Source organism: Dermacentor albipictus, chromosome 2 (assembly GCF_038994185.2).
Source record: "Dermacentor albipictus isolate Rhodes 1998 colony chromosome 2, USDA_Dalb.pri_finalv2, whole genome shotgun sequence".
NCBI classification, from domain to species: domain Eukaryota; kingdom Metazoa; phylum Arthropoda; class Arachnida; order Ixodida; family Ixodidae; genus Dermacentor; species Dermacentor albipictus.
Genome location: NC_091822.1, coordinates 38,857,118 through 38,877,612, shown reverse-complemented (window position 1 = coordinate 38,877,612; position 20,495 = coordinate 38,857,118). Strand labels below are relative to the sequence as shown.

The window sequence follows — 20,495 nt, the reverse complement described above, 5'->3', positions numbered from 1 at the left end:
ACTGGGACACAGGCGTCGTATACGGATTGCCAGTTGATATACAGGCAACGGCATCTCCAGGACCGTCGAGAGTGCCGACTACAGAAGAGATGCCACCAAGCTCGGACTTTGAGGAAACACAAGCCGGTGACAGAAAGTAAGAACATTTCATTCGGTTAGCGGCGCAGCCAGACAGCCTAAGGTGGTCAGACTGCTGTGACGAGCGAGGACGAGAATTTGCGTGTTGTCAAGAACTCTACGATTGATTGTTAGCTTTGTGTTAGTATCTTGCAAGGTTTTCACGTATGTTCATGGTTATCGAGTGTTAGTTCTTGTTTTCTACTGGGGAGCTCTCGGGATGATTAAATAATATCTGTGGTGCCGCTCTGCGTACCACATTCCTATCTCAGGAACGCACGCCCCCGAGATTCATGACAACAGTTGGCGTGCCTGTCAGGATTTCATCAGCCGTGTCACCGATTATCGGGAGTTGCAGAGATGGACAATGAACATTTGGCAGTAGTAGCTAAGGAGTTAAACTTATCAAAAGAGGTGATGATAACGATTTTGAGTCGGCTCAGTAGGAACAACCTAAATATCACGAGCGAGCGCGCGAACAGTGCGAACGGGAAAAGGAAATCCTTGAGTTGAAGTTGACGGCTACCTGAGGGTAATGGTTGTACCCGCAATAACATTAATAGGCCGACGTCGGTGTCATCCGACTCACCCACTTCTACGCCAATTCAGGTTTGTCCTAGACTCTAAAAATTTAACACCCCTAAGGGTGTAAATGACTTTTCCCACGGCGGACACTCTTTTTAGGTATGTTGCTACACCCCAAGCAAAGGGGTGTAAATTAACACTCCACAAAGGAAAGGTTGTTAATATGACGCCACCTTGCCTATGAGTGTAAAACAAACAACACTCTTTTTATATGGGTATAACACGGACACCACCCTTTCAATATGGGTGTACCATGGACAACACCCTTCAAAAAGGGTGTTATCCCTGCAAGTATTTTCGCGTTCACTACAGCCATGTAGTTAATGGACAGACTAGCTGCTGTGAATGCTGCCTATCCTTACCTATGATATTACCTTGTTCAGTATGAGCCAGAATGTGTGAGCCGTCATCATATGGCGCTTCTGGTCTGTCATGTGGCAGCATATATAACGTGCGACCCTTTCAGGCAAAAAATTTAAGTTTCACGATCGTAGCAATGCACACACCCTATGCTTTTCGTCATCTTTCCTGCAGTGATGTACACTGCCGGCAGCATGCAGAGCGCAATAACAACGCGCGCTGCACTAAGGACACACGATCTCCCGCACCTTGGTGCACCAGTACTTATCACCCCATGGAAACAACACAGCCAAAAACCCGATGTTACACGCATTTCAGAAATAATTAAAAACCTCCACTTGGTCAAAAATTTTCGCAGCAACACCAGCTCGACCAGGAGGGAAAGACACCACAGCTCGTTGTTGTAGCTCATATTGAATGCAATAGAGCGCAAACAATGCATCGATTGGCGACGGTAACAATAGCAGTACTACAGAAGCATACGTTTGCCTGTCAAGCAGTTTTTTGCTGTTTTAAGCACATATTTTATACCTCTATCATCAAAGTTGCCATTTATCTCCATGGGATGCTTCTACTAGTACCTTCACATAATGACTTAAAGGTAGCACTGAAAGCCAAAGAACAAAGTGCAACAAAGCGCTGCCACTTAGAATAATGTTTCAGCATTTACAAACAAAACTGCCTGTGTAGCTGTGCATGCTGTTTAATATATAAGCATGCACTATTTCCTGAAATTTATGTATGCTCCGTTTACTGCCAGTCACCAGCTTATACCCAATAATTTCGCTTATTTTTCACCATGTGCTTGCACTGAATATCCCACAGGCATTCTAAGTTAAGCTACCAGAATAACAATCAGCTAGTCTAAGGTTACCTAATTGAACAAAATCATTGTAAAATTTGGGACGAAATGTCAGAAGAAGAGTATTTATTATTTCATTAAAGAGAAATGATTACATAATGACGTTTGCACATTTTGAAAATAACAAGGAAGATAAGGAGTAATACCACACCAATACAAAGACATAAGCACCGAATAGTGGCACAGGCATGTTCAATTAAATTTTAAGCAGAAAATCTTTTTAAATAACCTCACTACGGACTATCACGTTTTCATTCGAAAAGCACTGCATCTAACATAAAGTACGAAAATAACCGACCACATAAGAAAAAAAAGCCTGGGTGTTTCTATGTGAACACAAGGATAGAAAGTTGGGCAAGTTGGTATGGTAACATGATCTTGGATTGTGCACGAAGGGACACGCACACAGACTAGAAGCAGACAGGATGAGCGCCAACTCTCAATTATATTTTTATTGAAACGAAGAACATATATGCATAGGGGTTCGCAAAAACCCACAACATAAGAACGTGACAAAGTATGAAGACATCAGTTAAACATACCAGGAAGTAGGGAAGCCAAAAAAGGAAACAACAAGAAGACACTACTTCAGATTAACACACGTGTTGTGAAGATACTGAAATTCTCATTCTAACAGAGATAAAGATGCATGGCTAACGCAAGTCTCTCCTAGGGCCGTAAAGCTATTCCAACATGTTTCTATTCCAATCTCCTGACGTCAAATTTGCGTAACCACCGACGCAAGCAATGGGCGGTCACCCACAGGGTTGTCTGTACAGACCAATCAAACACTCTCCTCGTCCATAGGAGGTCACTTTTGTTTGCTTGAAAAACGAATAACATTGCCTACACTGAGCGGCTTGTCGTATCTAATTGGCTGACAAGAGGCGAGGAGAAGGCTCAAGTGGAGAGAAATTCGATGGGGCCGAGCCACTGCACTGAAAACCAATAACCGGATTAAGAGGGTGGTACCGGTGTCTGCGATTGGGCGGCTTTCCCTTGCTTAGCTTGTGGTGGCTGGTCGAAAATTGCGGCGGCATGCAAAGGAAGCTTACGAATGACGCTAAAACTGACCCTCAGCAAAGAAGAGTTGGCAGAATGAGGTGGCAAACGTGCCGAAAGTGCTCGAAAACGTTACACGGCCACGCAAGAAGTTTTATCATACGCAAATACATCCATGCTCTCCGGCAGGTGCGAGTAGCCAGCGTCTCAGCGATCGGCAGCAGCCACCTTTTATTCCTTTCGGAACGGGGCAGCCTGCGGCTATTCCGAAGAAAATTCAGTTTTTTTCGGCATATTAATGCTTATTTATCGCGTACACGTCACTTTGACGCGGTGAGTTTGTGCGGATTTGTGACGTCGCGTGACAGGAAAGTGAAGTGGGTGCAGCCCGAAAACTTTTTACCAATAGCCGAGGGCTAATGGCGAAAAGAGATCGAATCAGAAATAACTGTTTTTCTTTTTTCTGTCAAATCATGCATAATCAGTGTGTACACATCATATCAGATGGCGAGCTATCGCGGTTTTCGCGACGTCGCGAGACAGCCAGGTGAAGTGGGGGTGGTCGAAAAAATTTTTTGACCAATCGTGGAGGGCTGATAGCAGAATTGGAAAAGAAAAGTTTGGAATAGTTTTACATTATACCGCCCCAAATCTTTTAATGCGGAATGCCTCAATTATTTCCCGTGTGGTTTGGCATTTGTGTGTTGAAAGAAATTTTGTGTCTTCAAAAAAAGGTTTACAACTGCAATTGAAACAATGTGATGCTAGATGTGAAGCATTAGGGTTGTTAAGTGAATGTTTGTGTTCTTTTAGTCTAATATTGAAGCCCCTGCCGCTCTGTCCAATGTACGTCTTCCCACACTTGAGAGGAATCTGAAACTATACCAGTGTTACAAGGCACAAAAGGGGACACATGTCTAACGCCGCAATCATCTTTTCTTTTTTATCACCCTGTTCAAGTTTCCTATTTATCATAGGGCACATGAGAGACAACTCGGGGGCCGAGAAAACTTTATGGACGCCATATCTATTGGCCCCGTTCCGTAAACCATAGGATAATCTATGTATGAGCACAGCGGCGGCGGCATGAGGTAGGCGACACCCCTTCGCACTTGCCGCTAAAATTTTTCAAATCGCTTAGGCAAGAGTGAACGCGCACACTGCATTAGGAATCGTGCTGTGGCGAACAGCTACAGATTAATTAATCATACTTTGAGGGATATACGCGAGTTGCTTTCTCCGGATCCTGTATATGTCGCTGATCTGACGAGCTCGGACTGGCCGGAGTAAATGCGGTTTATTTATTGCACGATGCACAAAGGCGTGTTCGGAGATACGACGCTCTCAAACAGTTCTCTGAAGACTCTTTCGAAACCGCCGCTTCACGAGGACTAGTTTAGATAATTTACGGCTGTCTCGAGCTGTAGTCATGTTCCCATGGACTACGAAGCCAGCAATTTGTGACCGCGGCGCGCGCCGGGTAACACGGGGTGAGCAGCTAAAGGCATACTGAAGACGCGCAATAAACATCGCACACACCATGACCACCCATAATCCACACAGCATCGCGCACGTACATTAAAGCTAAAACGTTCCGGTTTTAACTAGCAAATGCTAACACGTGTTCAAACAAATAAATGCTAAAGTATTGTTCATGACCACCTTTAGATTTGTTTTGCCCTCGGTTGTACCCCGAGAAAGCGGACACGTACGTTTCACATTTGCAGTAAATACAAACGGAAGACAATTGAAAGAGGCGCTATAACACGGTCGAACGTACAGGATGTGAGAGCTGAAGCCAGAATGCAACCGAAAAGGTGAGGGTCGCCCGGGTCATGGGCCCGTGATAAAGCAAGCTTTGTCCCACTGACCGTAAGCTATGCAGCTAACTGAAGTAGTCGTGTATGTACTTCATCGCTTTGAGATTATGTACGAACCCAAATTGAACACATTTAGACGCTGGAGAAGGGACGTTCGAATGCTTATCTCGAAGTGGATAACGTACGATGTTGTCTGTATTTGCCAGTTGCAGCACGCCAAAATAACACCTGAGATTTCTTTTATATTGTACACGTACTTCGCCCTGCTGAGATCCTCCCTTTCCGAAGCGTGAATGTGCCGAAGAAGCTTTCCAGGTCTTTGATTTTTAGGAAACCATGCCTCACACAACGGAAAGAGGAGAGTCCATCGTGGTCTATGCACCTTCGCTTGCGGCCAGCTCGTTTTGTATTACTCCGTTCTTGCCATGGCTGCGATGGGGGCGCTGGTTACGGGTTTTTCCACAGCGCCGCCTGGGCAGAGTCTGTGGTCTATGCCGGCACGTCTAGGGACAAGCGCACATAATACGAGCAAAGAAACTTCTCTTCCGATAATAACTAGGCAAAATCACATGTTCAAGGAGCAAGAGCCCCCACATTTTCTCTCTCGCACCCGCTGTTGCTAGCGCCTGCGCACAAGCCTCGGCCGATTCCGGAAACGCGGCGCCCCGCCGAGCTCCCTAGCCATTGCAAAGTCGCCAACGGGCCACTGTATCTTGAAAGCCATTTGAGATGGGAACAGCGTAGGCCGCGCGCTGTGTTTTTGCGACTTAGTTCCCGTTGATACGAGGCGCAGCACGAAGGTCAGTGCGCTCACTGCTGCTACCGCGCTTCTTCACTCCAGCATTTTGACTGCTAGTTTCCGTGATCATTGGGTGAGATGTGGTGATGTTTGCTTGTGCGCGCCCAACACCATGCTTGTTGAATTAGTTAGTATAGCTATGTTTACAAGTTTATACAGCCAATAAAGATACCATCCTTTCCTTGTATAGCTAGCACTCCATGAATTGGCCAACGCAACCGATGCGTCGCCATTCGGGCGAAGCTGCGACATTTTTTTTAGCGTAGAAATCATGCATGGCTTACGTTTCGTGTAGCGGCTGGTCGAGGGAGTCGAAGTTGTCGGCATTCTTGTGGTCGTAGTAGCCCTTTTTCTAGTTGTGGTCGTGATAGCTCTGGTAGTCGTCGTTGTTGGAGTGGTCAATGGACTTCTTCTCGAGTCTCGTGTACTCATGATCCTTGTTTTTGACGACGCTGTGGACACGGGTGGCAGCACACCTACGGCGACACGCAAATCCAACCGTGAACACTGCGTTTCTCGTCAGACACGTGGCACTGCTCTCGTATGATGTGAGTCATGATTATAGTGACTCGATTGTAAGATTGTCTTTAAATATAAGTTCCTTGTGAAGGCTCCGTAGGCTTGTTTCATATTACAGACAGTTTAATGAAGCTGCTGATACTGCAGTAATATATGAGCTAGCCTTCTCTTTTGAGAAGTTTGAAAAATAAGATCGAGATGGATATGCGCATATCGATGAGTTATGGTTAAACTTTATGCGAACGGTTCACAAATGTATAGGCTGCTATTTACCTCCCAAATTTAAAACAAAACGAATGCACAGCCCATGGATTACGAGAGAGATCATACAACTGAAAAGAAAAGTGGCAAGGCGTAGGGCACATTCTAAGCGTACAAATGATTCTGCTCTTCGTGATGATGTCAAACTTATGTAAACAGCTAAGAGAGATAACTTGAGAGAGATAAGTTAATTGAAAGAAGGCAGAGAGGTCGGCCTGAGCTAAGGCGCACTAGCCTGGTACTCTGCACAGGGGGAGGAGGAAACGGGACATAATGGTGCGATGAGGGATGATGATGACATAGCAAGAGGGATGCTACATCGTACGTAGTATTCTTACTAAACACCTAAACTTAATGATGAAGGAATCGAGGGACAAGTACTATGGTGTCACTATGGATACTTTTCTACGTGAATCACCCGAAAAGTTTTGGAGGCACCTGGCTCCAACTAAGAAGGTAGTCACTGAAATAAGCACACAAGAGGGACTTATTGAGGTTAAAGGTCATATAGCGGAGGCCTTCAATAACTTTTTTGGTTGTGTGTTCACCCGTGATGATGGAAAGCAGTCGAAATTTGAGGTATGCCAAAAGCTACCAGTTGCAGAGAAACTGCGCGTAATATATCAAGGAATATTAAACTTGCTGCTGAACCTAAATACGAAGAAATCGGCAGGTCGTGATGAGATACCAAACTTGTTTTTAAAGAGGTATGCTGAATGGACTGCGAAGTACCTCTTCATTTGCTTCACGAAGTCACTACGGTCAGGTACACTTCCTGAAGAATGGAAAATGAGTAAAGTTATACGCGTATTTAAAGACGGTGACACCACGTCTACTGCCAATTACAGGCCCATTGCGGCAAGGTCCGGCTGTTCTAAAGTGTTAGAACATATTGTTTCTAAGTACATTCCGGAGTTTTTTCACAGCACAAAATTCTTAGTTACTATCAACATGGGTTTCGCGAGGGCTTGTCAACCGTAACACAATTACTAGAAAGTGTTCACGATTTGAGCAAAGTTATCAATGGCAAGGGACAAATACATCTGATCTTTCTCGATTTCAAAAAGGCATTTGATAAGGCTAATCATAGAAAACTGGTAATTAAACTAAAGGCTATTTTAGGAGATACAGGTGTAGCCAAATGGGCGGAGGACTTTCTTACTGGTCGCCGACAGTTCGTCAGTATTGATGCAAATAGGTCCGGGGTCTGTGACGCCAAATCAGGCGTGCCTCAAGATTCAGTTCTTGGGCCTGTGTTGTTTCTGGTATATATTAACGACCTAATCGCAGAATCGGCCACAATTACAGTGAGGTTATTCGCAGATGACTTTATCATATATACAGGATTGAAACCTTATAGTGACCCACTACGTTTAATTAACTTCTTAGGAAAAGTGCACTAATGGTTCGACACGTGGCAGATATCTTCTAACAGAGCAATGACTGTATGTATGACCACACACACAAAGACACACATTCGAGAAATAATGATGACATAGAGCTACTGAATGAAACCGTAACTAGGATGGCTTCAGAGACAGCAATTGAAGTGGGAGGCAACGCACCAGGGCAACCGGTAGGCAAGTTCTCCCAAGTAAGGAAGGACCTAATAAAGAAATGACAAAAAATGAGTGTCCAACTCAAGAGGTAAGATACAATTTGCGGAACTGTCGAAACTGATCGACAAGGCGAAAATAAGTGATATTCGAAGGTATAAAGTGAGGAATACTGAAGAAGCCGTGAAAAATGAACGCAGCCTGAAATCAGTGAGAAAGAAACTTCGCATAGGACAAACCAAGGTATATGCACTGAAAGATAAGCAGGGTAATATCATCAGCAATCTCGAAGATATAGTAAAAGCAGGGGAAGAATTCTATACTGACCGGTACAAATCCGGAGGAGTCAGGATACCTCAATTAGGAACAGTAATGCACAGGATACAGAAACTCCTGCTTTAAAGAGCGATGAGGTCAGGAGGGCCTTGCAAGACATGAAACGAGGAAGAGCGGCAGGAGAAGGTGGAATAACTGTCGATTAAATCAAAGATAGAGGAGACATATTGCTTGGAAATCTGGCGGCTCTTAATAGGAAGTGTCATTCGACTGCAAGGTTCCGATAATATTGGAAGAATGCAAACAATATACTAATTCCTATAAATGGAGACGTTAAAGAATTGCGTTATATAAAATATTTATGAAAATATTCTCCAATAGAATAAAGGCATACTCTACATGCTTAGAATAAAGGCATGGATACTCTACAATGGATCGCAACCATGTCAATAATCAGGATACTGAGAAAGCAGCAGAGCACAATGAGCCTCTCTATGTGGCTTTCATAGATTACGAAAAGGCATTTCATTCAGTAGAGATACCAACAGTCGTAGCGGCATTACGTAATCAAGGAGTACAGAACGCTTGCATAAATACCTTGTAAAATATTGTCACGTGGTGGTGACGTTGAATAACTCAGTAGCAATACCGTGAACGACAAAAGTAACTTTTCTTGGGCGAAACGATAGCGGCGAACCGTGTCGGCTATCGTCGAAACTCTGATCAGCGGGTCGAGCGCGTCGGCTTTTATACAACAGTCGTCGAACGTTCCAGACTAATCGCTTGGACCCGCGTGCCTTCCCCAAAGTTCTACACCATTCGCGGCATGCGATGAAATCAGATAAAATAAGGTTCGGCGACAACAGACAGCGGATAAAGGCATCGATAGATTTCCAGAAACTTCGGATACATGCAAGCGCGTTCCGCGCTGTGTGATAACATTTGTTAGGTGGCCAAATGTGTCCCCCGGTAAAGACAAGTACACTTGTCAATATCTACAGAGGTTCTTCAGGTACCCTAATACCTTCGATACCCTAATAATAAGAAAAAGTCAGCAACCCAACATAACTATGCGTTGCAATCGACCATCCTTTCTACTATAGTACGCATGATGACTTTATCCGTATAAAAACTCGGCAATGCGTGTTTTAGCGCTCTTCAAATGTCACCATTTCACTGATATTGCGCTTTTACAAAGTGAACTATCATATTCTAGAGATTCTTGGGGCAATACATGCAATTCTTACGTAAGACCTCTTGTAGTTCTCCAAAAACTTGAAATTCATTTAATGTCAAACATAAATTATGCGACCTCATTATGTCGTGCCTAAGACGAGAGCAAAGATATGGAAACGGCACGAGCGCAGGAGGGGCAAGTTCCGCAGGATCGAGGCGCCTAAGCCGAGCCAGTTATGGAGGCCGTGATGGTGGCATCTCGAGTCTTGGCTGCCAACCTCGACCACGTTTGAGTGAGGCTCCTTGGCCTTGCTCCTGCGTCCCACGGTAGTCCCAGACAGTCCTCGTGCGCTTCTTTGACACCTGAGTAAGGCACTAAAAGGAAGTGGTGGCTAAACTTATCGCTAGGCTTTATCACCTAGGACTTGGTGCAACGTCATAGACGACGACTGGGACACAGGCGTCGTATACGGATTGCCAGTTGATATACATGCAACGGCATCTACAGGATCGTCGAGAGTACCGACCACAAACGAGATGCCACCAAGCTCGGACTTTGAGGAAACACAAGCCGGTGACAGAAAGTAAGAACATTTCATTCGCGTAGTGGCGCAGCCAGTCAGGCTAAGGTGGTCAGACAGCTGTGGCCTGCGAGGACGAGGATATACGTGCTGACAAGAGCTCTACGATTGATTGTTGGCTTTGTGTTTGTATCTTGTCAGGTTTTTCACGTAAGTTCATGGTTATCGAGTGTTAGTTTTTGTTTTCTTCTGTGGAGTTCTCGGGATGATGAACAATGTCTGTGGTGCTGCTCTGCGTACCACATTTCTATCTCAGGAACGCACGCCCCCGAGACTCCTTACATTTGGCGAGCCTGCCAAGATTCATCAGCCGTGTCACCGATTACGGGGGGTTGCAGAATTGGAGTATGAACGTACGGCAGTAGTAGCTAAGGACTTCAAATTTATCAAAAGAGGAGTTGATAGCATTTTTCAGTCGGCTCAGTAGGAGCAAGATAAATATCACGAGCGAGCGCGCGAGCAGTGCGAACAGGAAAAGGAAATCCTTGAGTTGAAGTTGAGGGCTAGCTGAGCTTAATGCTTGTACCCGCGATGACATTAATAGACCGACGTCGGTGCCATCCGACTCACCCTCTCCTATACCCATTTAGGTTTGTCCTATAAGAAACTAATGGTGCCCTTCGATGAACGAATATATGACCTGGATGCGTATTTGTATCCATTTGAGAGAAATGCGGTCGGCCAAGGTTGGGAGAAGGGTAAGTGAGTCAGCGCCCTGAGCCTGTGTTATGTTGCTGAGGCGTAGATTGTGTTTGATCGAATGGCAGGGGAAGAATCGCGAGCCTAGAAGGAGGCCCTCAATTTCACACCTTTATTGCACAGATTCAGGCTGACCGGAGGATCTTGTCGTGAGAAGTTCAATTCCTGCAATCCCGAAGATTCAGAAACAGGAAGGTAGTTCATGTGCTGTCTGACAGAGTAATTCGTGAGGTGCATAGAGCTGTCTGCAATGAAAAAAAAAGACAAGCGAAAGAGTTCGCCACAGAATTGTGGGTGAACAATTGCCAGATTTTGCAAGAGATTGGCATTATTTCCTGAAGCGAGAAAACTACAAACTGCGGAAGAGATGTCAGAACAAGCAGCAATGTTTTAGAGGCCCAGGGATTGAGAAAGCTGGGAATATGTGACGGAGATGCGCCTACAACAACATTAAGAGAAATGAGGAGCCAGGTTCAGACTAACAGAGAAACAGTACCGCAGAGATGTTTCCTATGTAACCGGTTGGTTCATTTAGTGGCGAACTGCCATGTTAGAAATAGTCGACAGGAACCACAGGTGACGTGTCCGTTATGCCATAAGAAGGGTAATAGTCCCACAGGGTAGACGAATGCAGGATGATCTGTTGAATAGACCGCATGTGTAATGACGTCGCGATACAATGAACAAAAAGGACAGGACATTCCCCTAGTGGAAGGCCAGGTACAAGGACGCAAAGTTACATTATTGAGAGCCACATGAGTAAATACAGTCCAAGTAAGGAGGAGTTACTTTCAGCAGAAACATGGCGGATGCGTTGAACCCGTAACCTTTGTAGATATATGTCCATTAAATATCTGCCAAAGACTCGAATCTAAGTATTGACGCCGTTTTACACAGGTATAATTACGGCAAGATGTGTGGAGTACCCTCTTTGCGATGTGATTGTAGGAAATGTACCTGGGGTGAGGAAGGCAGACGACCCTGACCCGAGTTCGAAGGGTACAGGAAAGGACGCGGAAGAGAAGGAACACACAGAAGCTGAGAAAAAAGGGGAGCCAGAGGCAGACGTAGCGGCTCTGGAGCAAACACAAGTAGGAACTAACGACACGAAACCGTTGACAGCACTGCAGGTAACAACAATTAATGGATTAAATATAACAGCAGCACAATTCAAAGAATTACAGGATAAAGAGAGGTCTACACAGACGTCTGAACGGAATATATGAGAAATAGTCACAATAGAGTCAGAAAATAGTGGAATTTGTATAAGGTAGCTCTAGATTACGAGTCCTAGCGCTTTGCATCAACAGCATGAGCTCGGGTCTCACGCCGCAGCGGTGGTGGTCCGCACTGTGCTACATGCATATTACCCACTACAACTTCCCCCGCTGTGAAGAGGAGTCATCCTCGCGACCTAAGGTGATGATACGATAAGGGGGTCGTGGTACGGCTTCAGGTGGCTGACGTAAACGTTCTCGCGGCCACGGTGGTGTTTGTCCGAAGATGGCGTCACCGGTTAGACCACATAATTCACAGGCGAAGTGCACGTGACGATCCGGTACGGACCTTGATATTTTGGAGCAAGCTTTGGGCTAAGGCCTGGAGGTTGAAGGGCAGCCGAAGCCGGACGTGAGAGTCCACGGTGAAGGACTGTGTGGGCTGATCGTTGTCGTGGTGATCTTTGTGGATTCCTTGGGTGTCAAACGTGAACGAGCGAGCCAGTTGGCGGCGCTCTTGAGCATGGCGAGCAACTTCGGAAAGAGGGGTGAATTCAGAGGCATCCGGGTGATATGGTAGTATGGTGTCGAGGGTAGTGGATGGTTCACGTCCATAAAGAAGGAAAAATTGTGAGAAGCCTGTGGTAGCCTGAGCGGCGGTATTGTATGCGTACGTCACAAAAGGGAGGACATCGTCCCAATTGGACTGATCAGATGCAACATACATGGTGAGCATGTCCCCAAGAGTGCGGTTGAATCGTTCCGTTAGACCGTTAATTTGTGGGTGATACGCCGAAGCGGTGCGGTGAATAGCGTGGCACGCGGTGAGTAGCTCATTAATAACTTCGGACAAGAAGACACGGCCTCGGTCACTGAGCAGTTCTCGCGGTACGCCGTGCCGTAAGACGAAATGCCGCAAGATGAATGCGGCGACGTCACGAGCAGCAGCCGAAGCAAGTGCAGCAGTTTCAGCATATATTGTGAGGTGGTCTATTGCGACAATGATCCAATGATTTCGGTTAGCAATGCATGGAAGAGGCCCATAAAGGTCAATGCAAACCCGATCAAAAGGACGTGCAGGACAGGGTAAAGGTTGCAGAGGGCCTGTCGTGTGAGAAGATGTCTTTCGTCCCTGACAGGCTGCACATGACCGAATGTATTTGCGGACATAAGAATGCATGCCGCGCCAGTAGTACCACTGGCGGAGCCGCTCGTAGGTTTTCAGGACGCCAGCACGAGCTTGTTGTGGGTCTGCATGGAAATACGTGCATACGTCGGAACGTAAATGGCGAGGGATGACTAGCAGTCAATTGCGGCCATCTGGCTGATAGTTTTGGAGGTACAAGATGGCGTCTCGTAGCACGAAGTTGGTGGCTTGGCGACGAAGGGCTCGAGGGCATGTAGACGTTGAAGAACTGCTAAGAATGTCAATGAGAGGCATAATCCACGAATCTTTTCTCTGTTCAGACGGCATGTCAGTAACAGCAAGCGTAGCAACCGGGCACTCTATGAATGAAGGTGGCGTTTTGTCGGATCGCATGGGCGAACGGGAGAGTGCATCTGCATCAGAATGTTGGCGCCCGGATCGATAAATGACGCCAGTGTCAAATTCTTGGAGCCGATGAGCCCAACGTCCAAGACGCCCCGACGGGTCTTTCAGTCACGCAAGCCAGTAGAGCGCGTGGTGGTCTGTCACAACGTCGAACGGACGACCATACAAGTAAGCGCGAAATTTGTTTAAGGCCCAAACTATAGCCAAACATTCTTTTTCCGGGACAGAATAATTGGATTCTGCCTTCGTGAGAGCACGACTCGCATATGCAACCACATATTCTGGAAAGCCAGGCTTCCGTTGTGCAAGAACGGCTCCAACACCAACGCCGCTGGCGTCGGTATGAACTTCAGTCGGTGCACTCGGGTCGTAGTGGCGTAGAGCAGGCGGTGAGGTAAGCCGACGACGCAAAGTGGTGAAGGCTTGGTCACATGCCGGAGTCCAGTCGCGAAGGTCACCAGGGCCAGCCAGGAGCTTCGTCAGGTTGCAGTAAAGGAGCTTCGTAAGTTGCAGTAAAGCGATAGAGAGCCAGCACGAAGATCACTTCGCTCGATGCTGTCCCAGCGCTTCCTCACGCCAGCGTTTTGTCAGCGAGTGCCCGCGGTCATTGAGTTTGATGTGTTCATATTGGCCAGTGTGCGCTGAAACCATGCTTGTTTAGGTATTAAGCCAATAATTTACATGTTTTCACGGACAATATACTATTACCTTTACAATTTGCAGCTATCTACGAATTTTCTATTGCAGTCCATGCTACACCTTTCGGCAAAAAGAAACTGCGACCTTTAAATGCATTAGCATTGGGATGGTTACCGAACAATAAAAGTGTTCGTCCCCCCTTCTTTTGTGTAAGAAGATCGCTTTGAACAAAGAGCCAGCCAGCTGTGGAAGAAGACGACAAAGAACGCGCGAGCAGTCGCACGAAAATTTGGAGGTGAACCAACTTGAAATAGGGGGGTAGGCCAAATTACCTTTCGGGCTAAGCCAACTTGAAATTCGGGGTTGGGTCAACTTGATTATGGGGATGGGCAAACGTAAAATTTGGGGGTGAGCTAACCTAGATTTGAGAATGAGCCGACTTGGAATTTGTAGATGGGCCAAGTTGAAATCTGGGGATGGGCAAAGTTTGAATTTGATGGTGGGCCAATTTGAAATCGGGGGGTGGGTGAACTAAAATTTGAGGAAGGGATGATTTTGGGAGTAGGCCAACCTAAATTTCTGGGTAGGCCAACTTGAAATATTGGAGTGGCCCAAAGTTCAATTCAACGCTGCTGAGGGTCCTTCGAGTCATGAATACCTCCGCGGGCAAGCGACTGCGTTGAGCCGCTTGGCGCGTTTTCACTGGACCTTACTGAGGCGAAGTCATAAGGCAGGTGAGAGCTTCTGTGGATAAGGAATGCGCGCATAATGCAGGCTTGCGTGAGCGACAGCGAGGGTGACATGGCATCGGGGCGATGCACTCGCCCTTCACGTAAGGCCTCACGCACTACTTCGGTAGCTGGCGTTTGCTTTCGACAGCTCTGCTCCTTCGAGGCGCACTCGTACCTGGCGTTCCGGGTGGTTGGCAAACTTGCGTTGGAGGGGTTGGATGCGGCGAGAAATTCTAATTATTTTCGACTAAAGGCCAAGCATTCGTTTCCACTAGAAGGGCCATCGGTCATGGCTCTTCCATGGTCCCGGAAGGGCCATGGCTATGGCCACCTTGTGTATCAAGTCAGCCTTAAAGAAAAAATAAATAAATTACGAGGCTTTACATGCCAAAACCACTTTCTGATTATGAGGCATGCCGTAGTGGAGGACTCAGGAAGTTTCGAGCACCTGGGGTTCTTTAACGTGCAGAGAGAAGTGGTTCTTGAGGGGAAGGAGAAAAGGCTAGCGCTATTTTCTGCAACAAATCTGAGTACACGGGTGTTTTCGCATTTCGCCCTCATTGAAATGCGGCCGCCGTGGTGGGGATTCGATCGCGCGACCTCGCGCTCAGCAGCCTAACACCATAGGCAATGAGCAACCACGGCGGGTAGCCTTAAAGAAGTCACGCAACATAATATACAGGAAAACATCGACAAGTGGATTCTAAAGTTAGAAGAAGCTGGTTTCCTGCAGTCAGTCATTTTAGCAGTTGCGGATGCCATGCTTATGAAGAATAAAAGGGAAAACAATATTATTGAAGCTGCGAGGGAACGCTAAAATAAAAAAAAAGAAGTAAAGTTGTGCTTTATGTTCACAAGACTTTCAGCAATTTAAAAAAAAGTTGTGAAATGACTTGGAGTTGATGGGGTGTTTTTGGCTCCTCCAAAGCTTCCTGCATTAGGTTCACGCATTAAGAATCATGAATAGTGCCAATGGTGTGGAAGAAAGCACACCAATTCTTACGTAGATTACAGTGTTTTGGTAGTCTATAACAGTTCTCTATCACATGGCAAAGTCTACGTAGGCCAAACAGGAAGATGTGTGAATGTGCACTTGCTTGAGCATGGATTTTCCATTAGAAATATAGCGACTGAGCACCTTCCTACCCATTGCTTGGCACGCCCGTGTGAGCAGATCCTGAAAAAAGTGAAGATATTGTGCCAGTGTCGAGATACCCGAGCGAGAGCTAGAGAAGGCATATCATATATGAAAGAAGGGAGATGGTTGTGACAGCGACACCTGAGTTTATCTGTACAACAATGCGATCTCGTTTATTGATGAACGTAGTTAGGTTCCGTGTTGCGTGAACAGGAAGTATTTGTGGTGATTATGCTTTTTCCGCGCACGCGCAGTGATGTATTTCTGGGATGCACTTATATGTGGTCTTTGTGGAATAAAGATTAGTTGCACGCCTGCGCCTGTGTTTGTGTGCTCTCTCAGTGATCGTTTGTTCCAGCAGTTATAAAGTTATAGGCGAGTAGGCAACATTATGCAAAAACGACGCCACTGCCGAGTGAAACAATGCTTACGCTTTAGTAGACAATTCTCAAAATTACTGTAGGTAATTTTTAATGTGGTTTGTTATCACGGAGCTGCAAAAGCCGATGACCCCTTGTCATTATCAATAGCAAATAAACTGGGCAGAAAACTTCAGCCAGACGGTTCGAAACATAAAAAGGTGAAGTTCTCCTCACGTGTTTCTCTGGTTTTTCAGAATGAAGGATGTGGGACCATCAAATTTTCTGTATTTGGTGTCGAAAAAACGGTGACATATATACGGTGCGCCTTTGTTTCCGAAGGCAATCGGGGAAGTTTGCGGAAGGGGCTGTCCATAAGTAGAGCTGGCCTTTTCGGCAGCGCCCCAACCACCTACCAACACTTCCTACGCGGGAATGCGGCAGAAGTTCCTGCAAGGGAAGCCCTGCCAACACCAAGTGTAAAGACCAAATACAGCATAACCAAGACTCGTTAGTCACAAAGGGATAGATGACAAAAAACAACAAACAGTGCAAGAGAGAGAAAAAGCGTGGAGAGCGGGATAAGAAAATTTGACTGCCAATTTCCTCAAGGTGGGTCAGTCTGATGGCGTCATCTTTGTGAAGCCGAAGCAAAAGAGGAGTTTTGCCTACATGCCTAAAAATTACATCCCTTCAGTTGTATCTTGTCCCACAACAATAACAGTCATCTGTCTTGTCCGCATTTCCTTCCTTTAACGCTGCGAGCCTGGTACATCGAAGGCCCGAACAGCATGCGTGTTATGAGCGTGACTTAGCATTCTAAACAGACAATTTAGCGAGCGCAGTCATTTCAAGAAAGGAAAGGAAATCAAGGCAGATGAAGATCATTGTTGTGTTGTATTTTTATTGTTGTGTTATTATTGTTATACACCGTATACGCCGAGGGGCCTTAAAGCTGCGAACACCCGGCATCGGCTCAACCCATGGGATGGCCATTTCCACAGAAACGACTAAGCGGAGAACGGCCAGGCGCCGAAGTGTGCAAACCTCACGTGCTCGGGTCCGTGGTGTCGCAATACACCGCTCCTCAATGCTCCTCAATTTTTAAGAAGTGTGATAAGTTTCACAAAAGAGTTTTTTACACATGTCAAGTAGTGGCTCCGCATGTAATGACTTCAAAATGTGTTTAGTCTTTCAGTGACGTGGTACGTGTGCAATTATTTGTGCAGCTGTCTTTTAGGCTATCTATTTTAGACATGTGAGAAACTCTCGTGGTACCATGCACAAGATCGCAGTATCTGAGTGTAGACAAGGGCATGAAATAGCAGGATTTTTACACATAGCTGCAAAAGAACCATATGAGCGATAAAACGCTAACGGTCCGCGGGAGCTTAGAGTTAATATGTTCGGCCTGTGCATTACCCAGCACTCTTTCTTGAAAGGGAAGACCGAGGCTTCTTACTACAGGCATCAATGTTGGACAATGCAGCTGGGGGGCTACGTCTAGCGTAACGGGTTTATGCCTCGAGTGGGAAAGTATAGATTTTTTTGAGGCATTTACTGTTAAATAATTATTTGTGCTTTATGTATACAGCAACGCTAGCACGTTGTTTACTTTGCATATGATTTCAGGTAGATTGTTGTTTGTAAATGATGAGCTAGTTTGGCCTGCACAAAGAATAAATTTCGTAGCTTCATCCACATATACAATGTCGTTTACGTAAATGTTTTAACGTAGCGGTCCAATGATACTATGTTTAGGCATGCCACCTGTCTTTAGTTAGAGGGGAGACCTGCAGTAATTCATTTCAACTCTGTCTAGTGAATAAGAAAGGTAGGTCTGTATAAGATGAGGAAAAGTTCTCCAGAATCCACAATGTACGAGCTTCTTTCTTAATGTAATGCGCCCAATTGTATGAAAGGCCATGAAGGCGTCGACTAAAATTCCGAGCGCCTATATGGGACGTTCTATAGGACGATCACTTTCAGGGATGCTATCGCCTCAGCCGTCAGGCGCACGCTGATTGGCTGCTTGAACACTACGTGACGCGAAAGTGATAGTATCGCCGAAAGCGATCGCCCGAGAATACGTCCGCTGTTCACTTTTGAAAGCAGCAAGAATAAATTTATTTTACAAGAGAAGAGTACTTACGGTTAAGCGTCTTTTTGAAAAATCAAAGTGACCTGGCGTCATAATATACTGTTTAGTAATACACGACATGATTCGCTTGTGAAATGTTTTTTTAAAAAATATTTTGGAAGAGAGAGGAAGAATTGAATCTGGCCTGTTATTTGACATGTTTTTTTCGCCAATTCAGTGACGTGCAGAAGGTGAGGAAAAGTGCCTTGTAAATATTTGGTCATTATGGTGCTCCAAGATAGAAACGCTATCATACTTAAGAATTATTAAGATTGCCATAATTTTAAACCATACAAATCACTAGAACGATTATTTTGCAAACTAATCCTGCAACAATATCTTCTGCCGTCAGTGGAAACAAAAATGCGCTTTCATAAATTTGCGAAGCCATAAATTTCATGGAATTTGTCTCGTGTGCAATTCTGCCAACAGGTATGAAGAAATCAATGAATGCTTCGGCCAGGTGCGTGCCAGAGATTACTTTATTCGTTACAGTTATCCCGATATACGTTTTCGTGAGGCCATCGATTAGGAAGCGTATTTAATCGCTTCCAAACTAGTTAACGCGTTTGCGCTACATCCGGGTGACGTAAACTTGGAATGTACTCTCATTTCATCATCATCATCATCAGCCTAGTTACGCCCACTGCAGGGCAAAGGCCTCTCCCATACTTCTCCAACTACTCCGGTCATGTACTAATTGTGGCCATGTTGTCCCTGCAAACGTCTTAATGTCATCTGCCCACCTAACTTTCTGCCGCCCCCTGCTACGCTTCCCTTCCCTTGGAATCCAGTTCATAACCCTTAGTGACCATCGGTTATCTTCCCTACTCATTACATGTCCGGCCCATGCCCATTTCTTTTTCTTTATTTCAACTAAGATGTCGTTTACCCGCGTTTGTTGCCTCACCCAATCTGCTCTTTTCTTATCCCTTAACGTTACACCCATCATTCTTCTTTCCATAGCTCGTTGCGTCGTCCTCAATTTCAGCAGAACCCTTTTCGTAAGCCTCCAGGTTTCTGCCCCGTAGGTGAGCACTGGTAAGACACAGCTATTATACACTTTTCTCTTGAGGGATAATGGCAACCTGCTGTTCATGATTTGAGAATGCCTGCCAAACGCACCCCAACCCATTCTTATTCTTCTGGCTATTTCAGTCTCATGATCCGGATCCGTGGTCACTACCTGCCCTAAGTAGATGTATTCCCTTACCACTTCCAGTGCTTCGCTACCTATCGTAAACTGCTGTTCTCTTCCGAGACTGTTAAACAATACTTTAGTTTTCTGCAGATTAATTTTCAGACCCACCTTTCTGCTTTGCCTCTCCAGGTCAGTGAGCATGCATTGCAATTGGTCTCCTGAGTTACTAAGCAAGGCAATATCATCATCGAATCTCAAGTTGCTGAGGTATTCTCCATCAACTTTTATGCCCAATTCTTCTCACTCCAGGCCTCTGAATACCTCCTCTAAACATGCTGTGAATAGCATTGGGGATATCGTATCTCCCTGCCTGACGCCTTTCTTTATAGGGATTCTGTTGCTTTCTTTGTGGAGGACTACGGTGGCTGTGGAGTCGCTGTAGATATCTTCCAGTATTTTTACATATGGCTCATCTACACTCTGATTCCGTAATGCCTCCATGACTGCTGAGGTTTCGACTGAATCAAACGCTTTCTCGTAATCAATGAAAGCTATATATAAGGGTTGGTTAAACTGCCCAAACTGACATTCCTTATATTTATTGTTTTATATGCAATTGATGGTTCTTGTGCACTTCGGGGCTGTTCTCTGGTTGCTGAGGGAAAGCACACGGTATGCGCATCTATAATTTTTCCCATAAATACAGCGTATGATTTCTCCGCGTAAATACTGCGGCAGGCAGCTTCCCACTAGAGTTAAGAAAAAAGAGGAAAGAGGCGTTCAAGGGTATTGTTAATTATTTGCCGGAAAATAATAATATCAGTAATATCAGTCCCCTTTCCTTAATATGATGCCACGTTCGGAAACCGCTGATGCGCCATCTAGCACACCCTTCTGGACACGTGCATGGTCCTGTGACTCAGCCGGCTGAGTGAAAGAGGGCCACAATTAAGACAGCGAACGCT

At 45.6% G+C, this 20,495-nt stretch overlaps 1 protein-coding gene across 1 annotated transcript in view; it reads right to left on the bottom strand.

Moving 5' to 3' along the window:
* The window catches only part of LOC135918256 (uncharacterized), a 185,463-nt gene that overhangs the window by 78,054 nt on the left and 86,914 nt on the right, over positions 1-20,495 (bottom strand). The window contains exon 7 of the mRNA XM_070532839.1: positions 5,830-6,021. Within this exon, the coding sequence (XP_070388940.1) occupies positions 5,830-6,021 (192 nt within the window). The remainder of the gene's footprint in view (positions 1-5,829; positions 6,022-20,495) is intronic.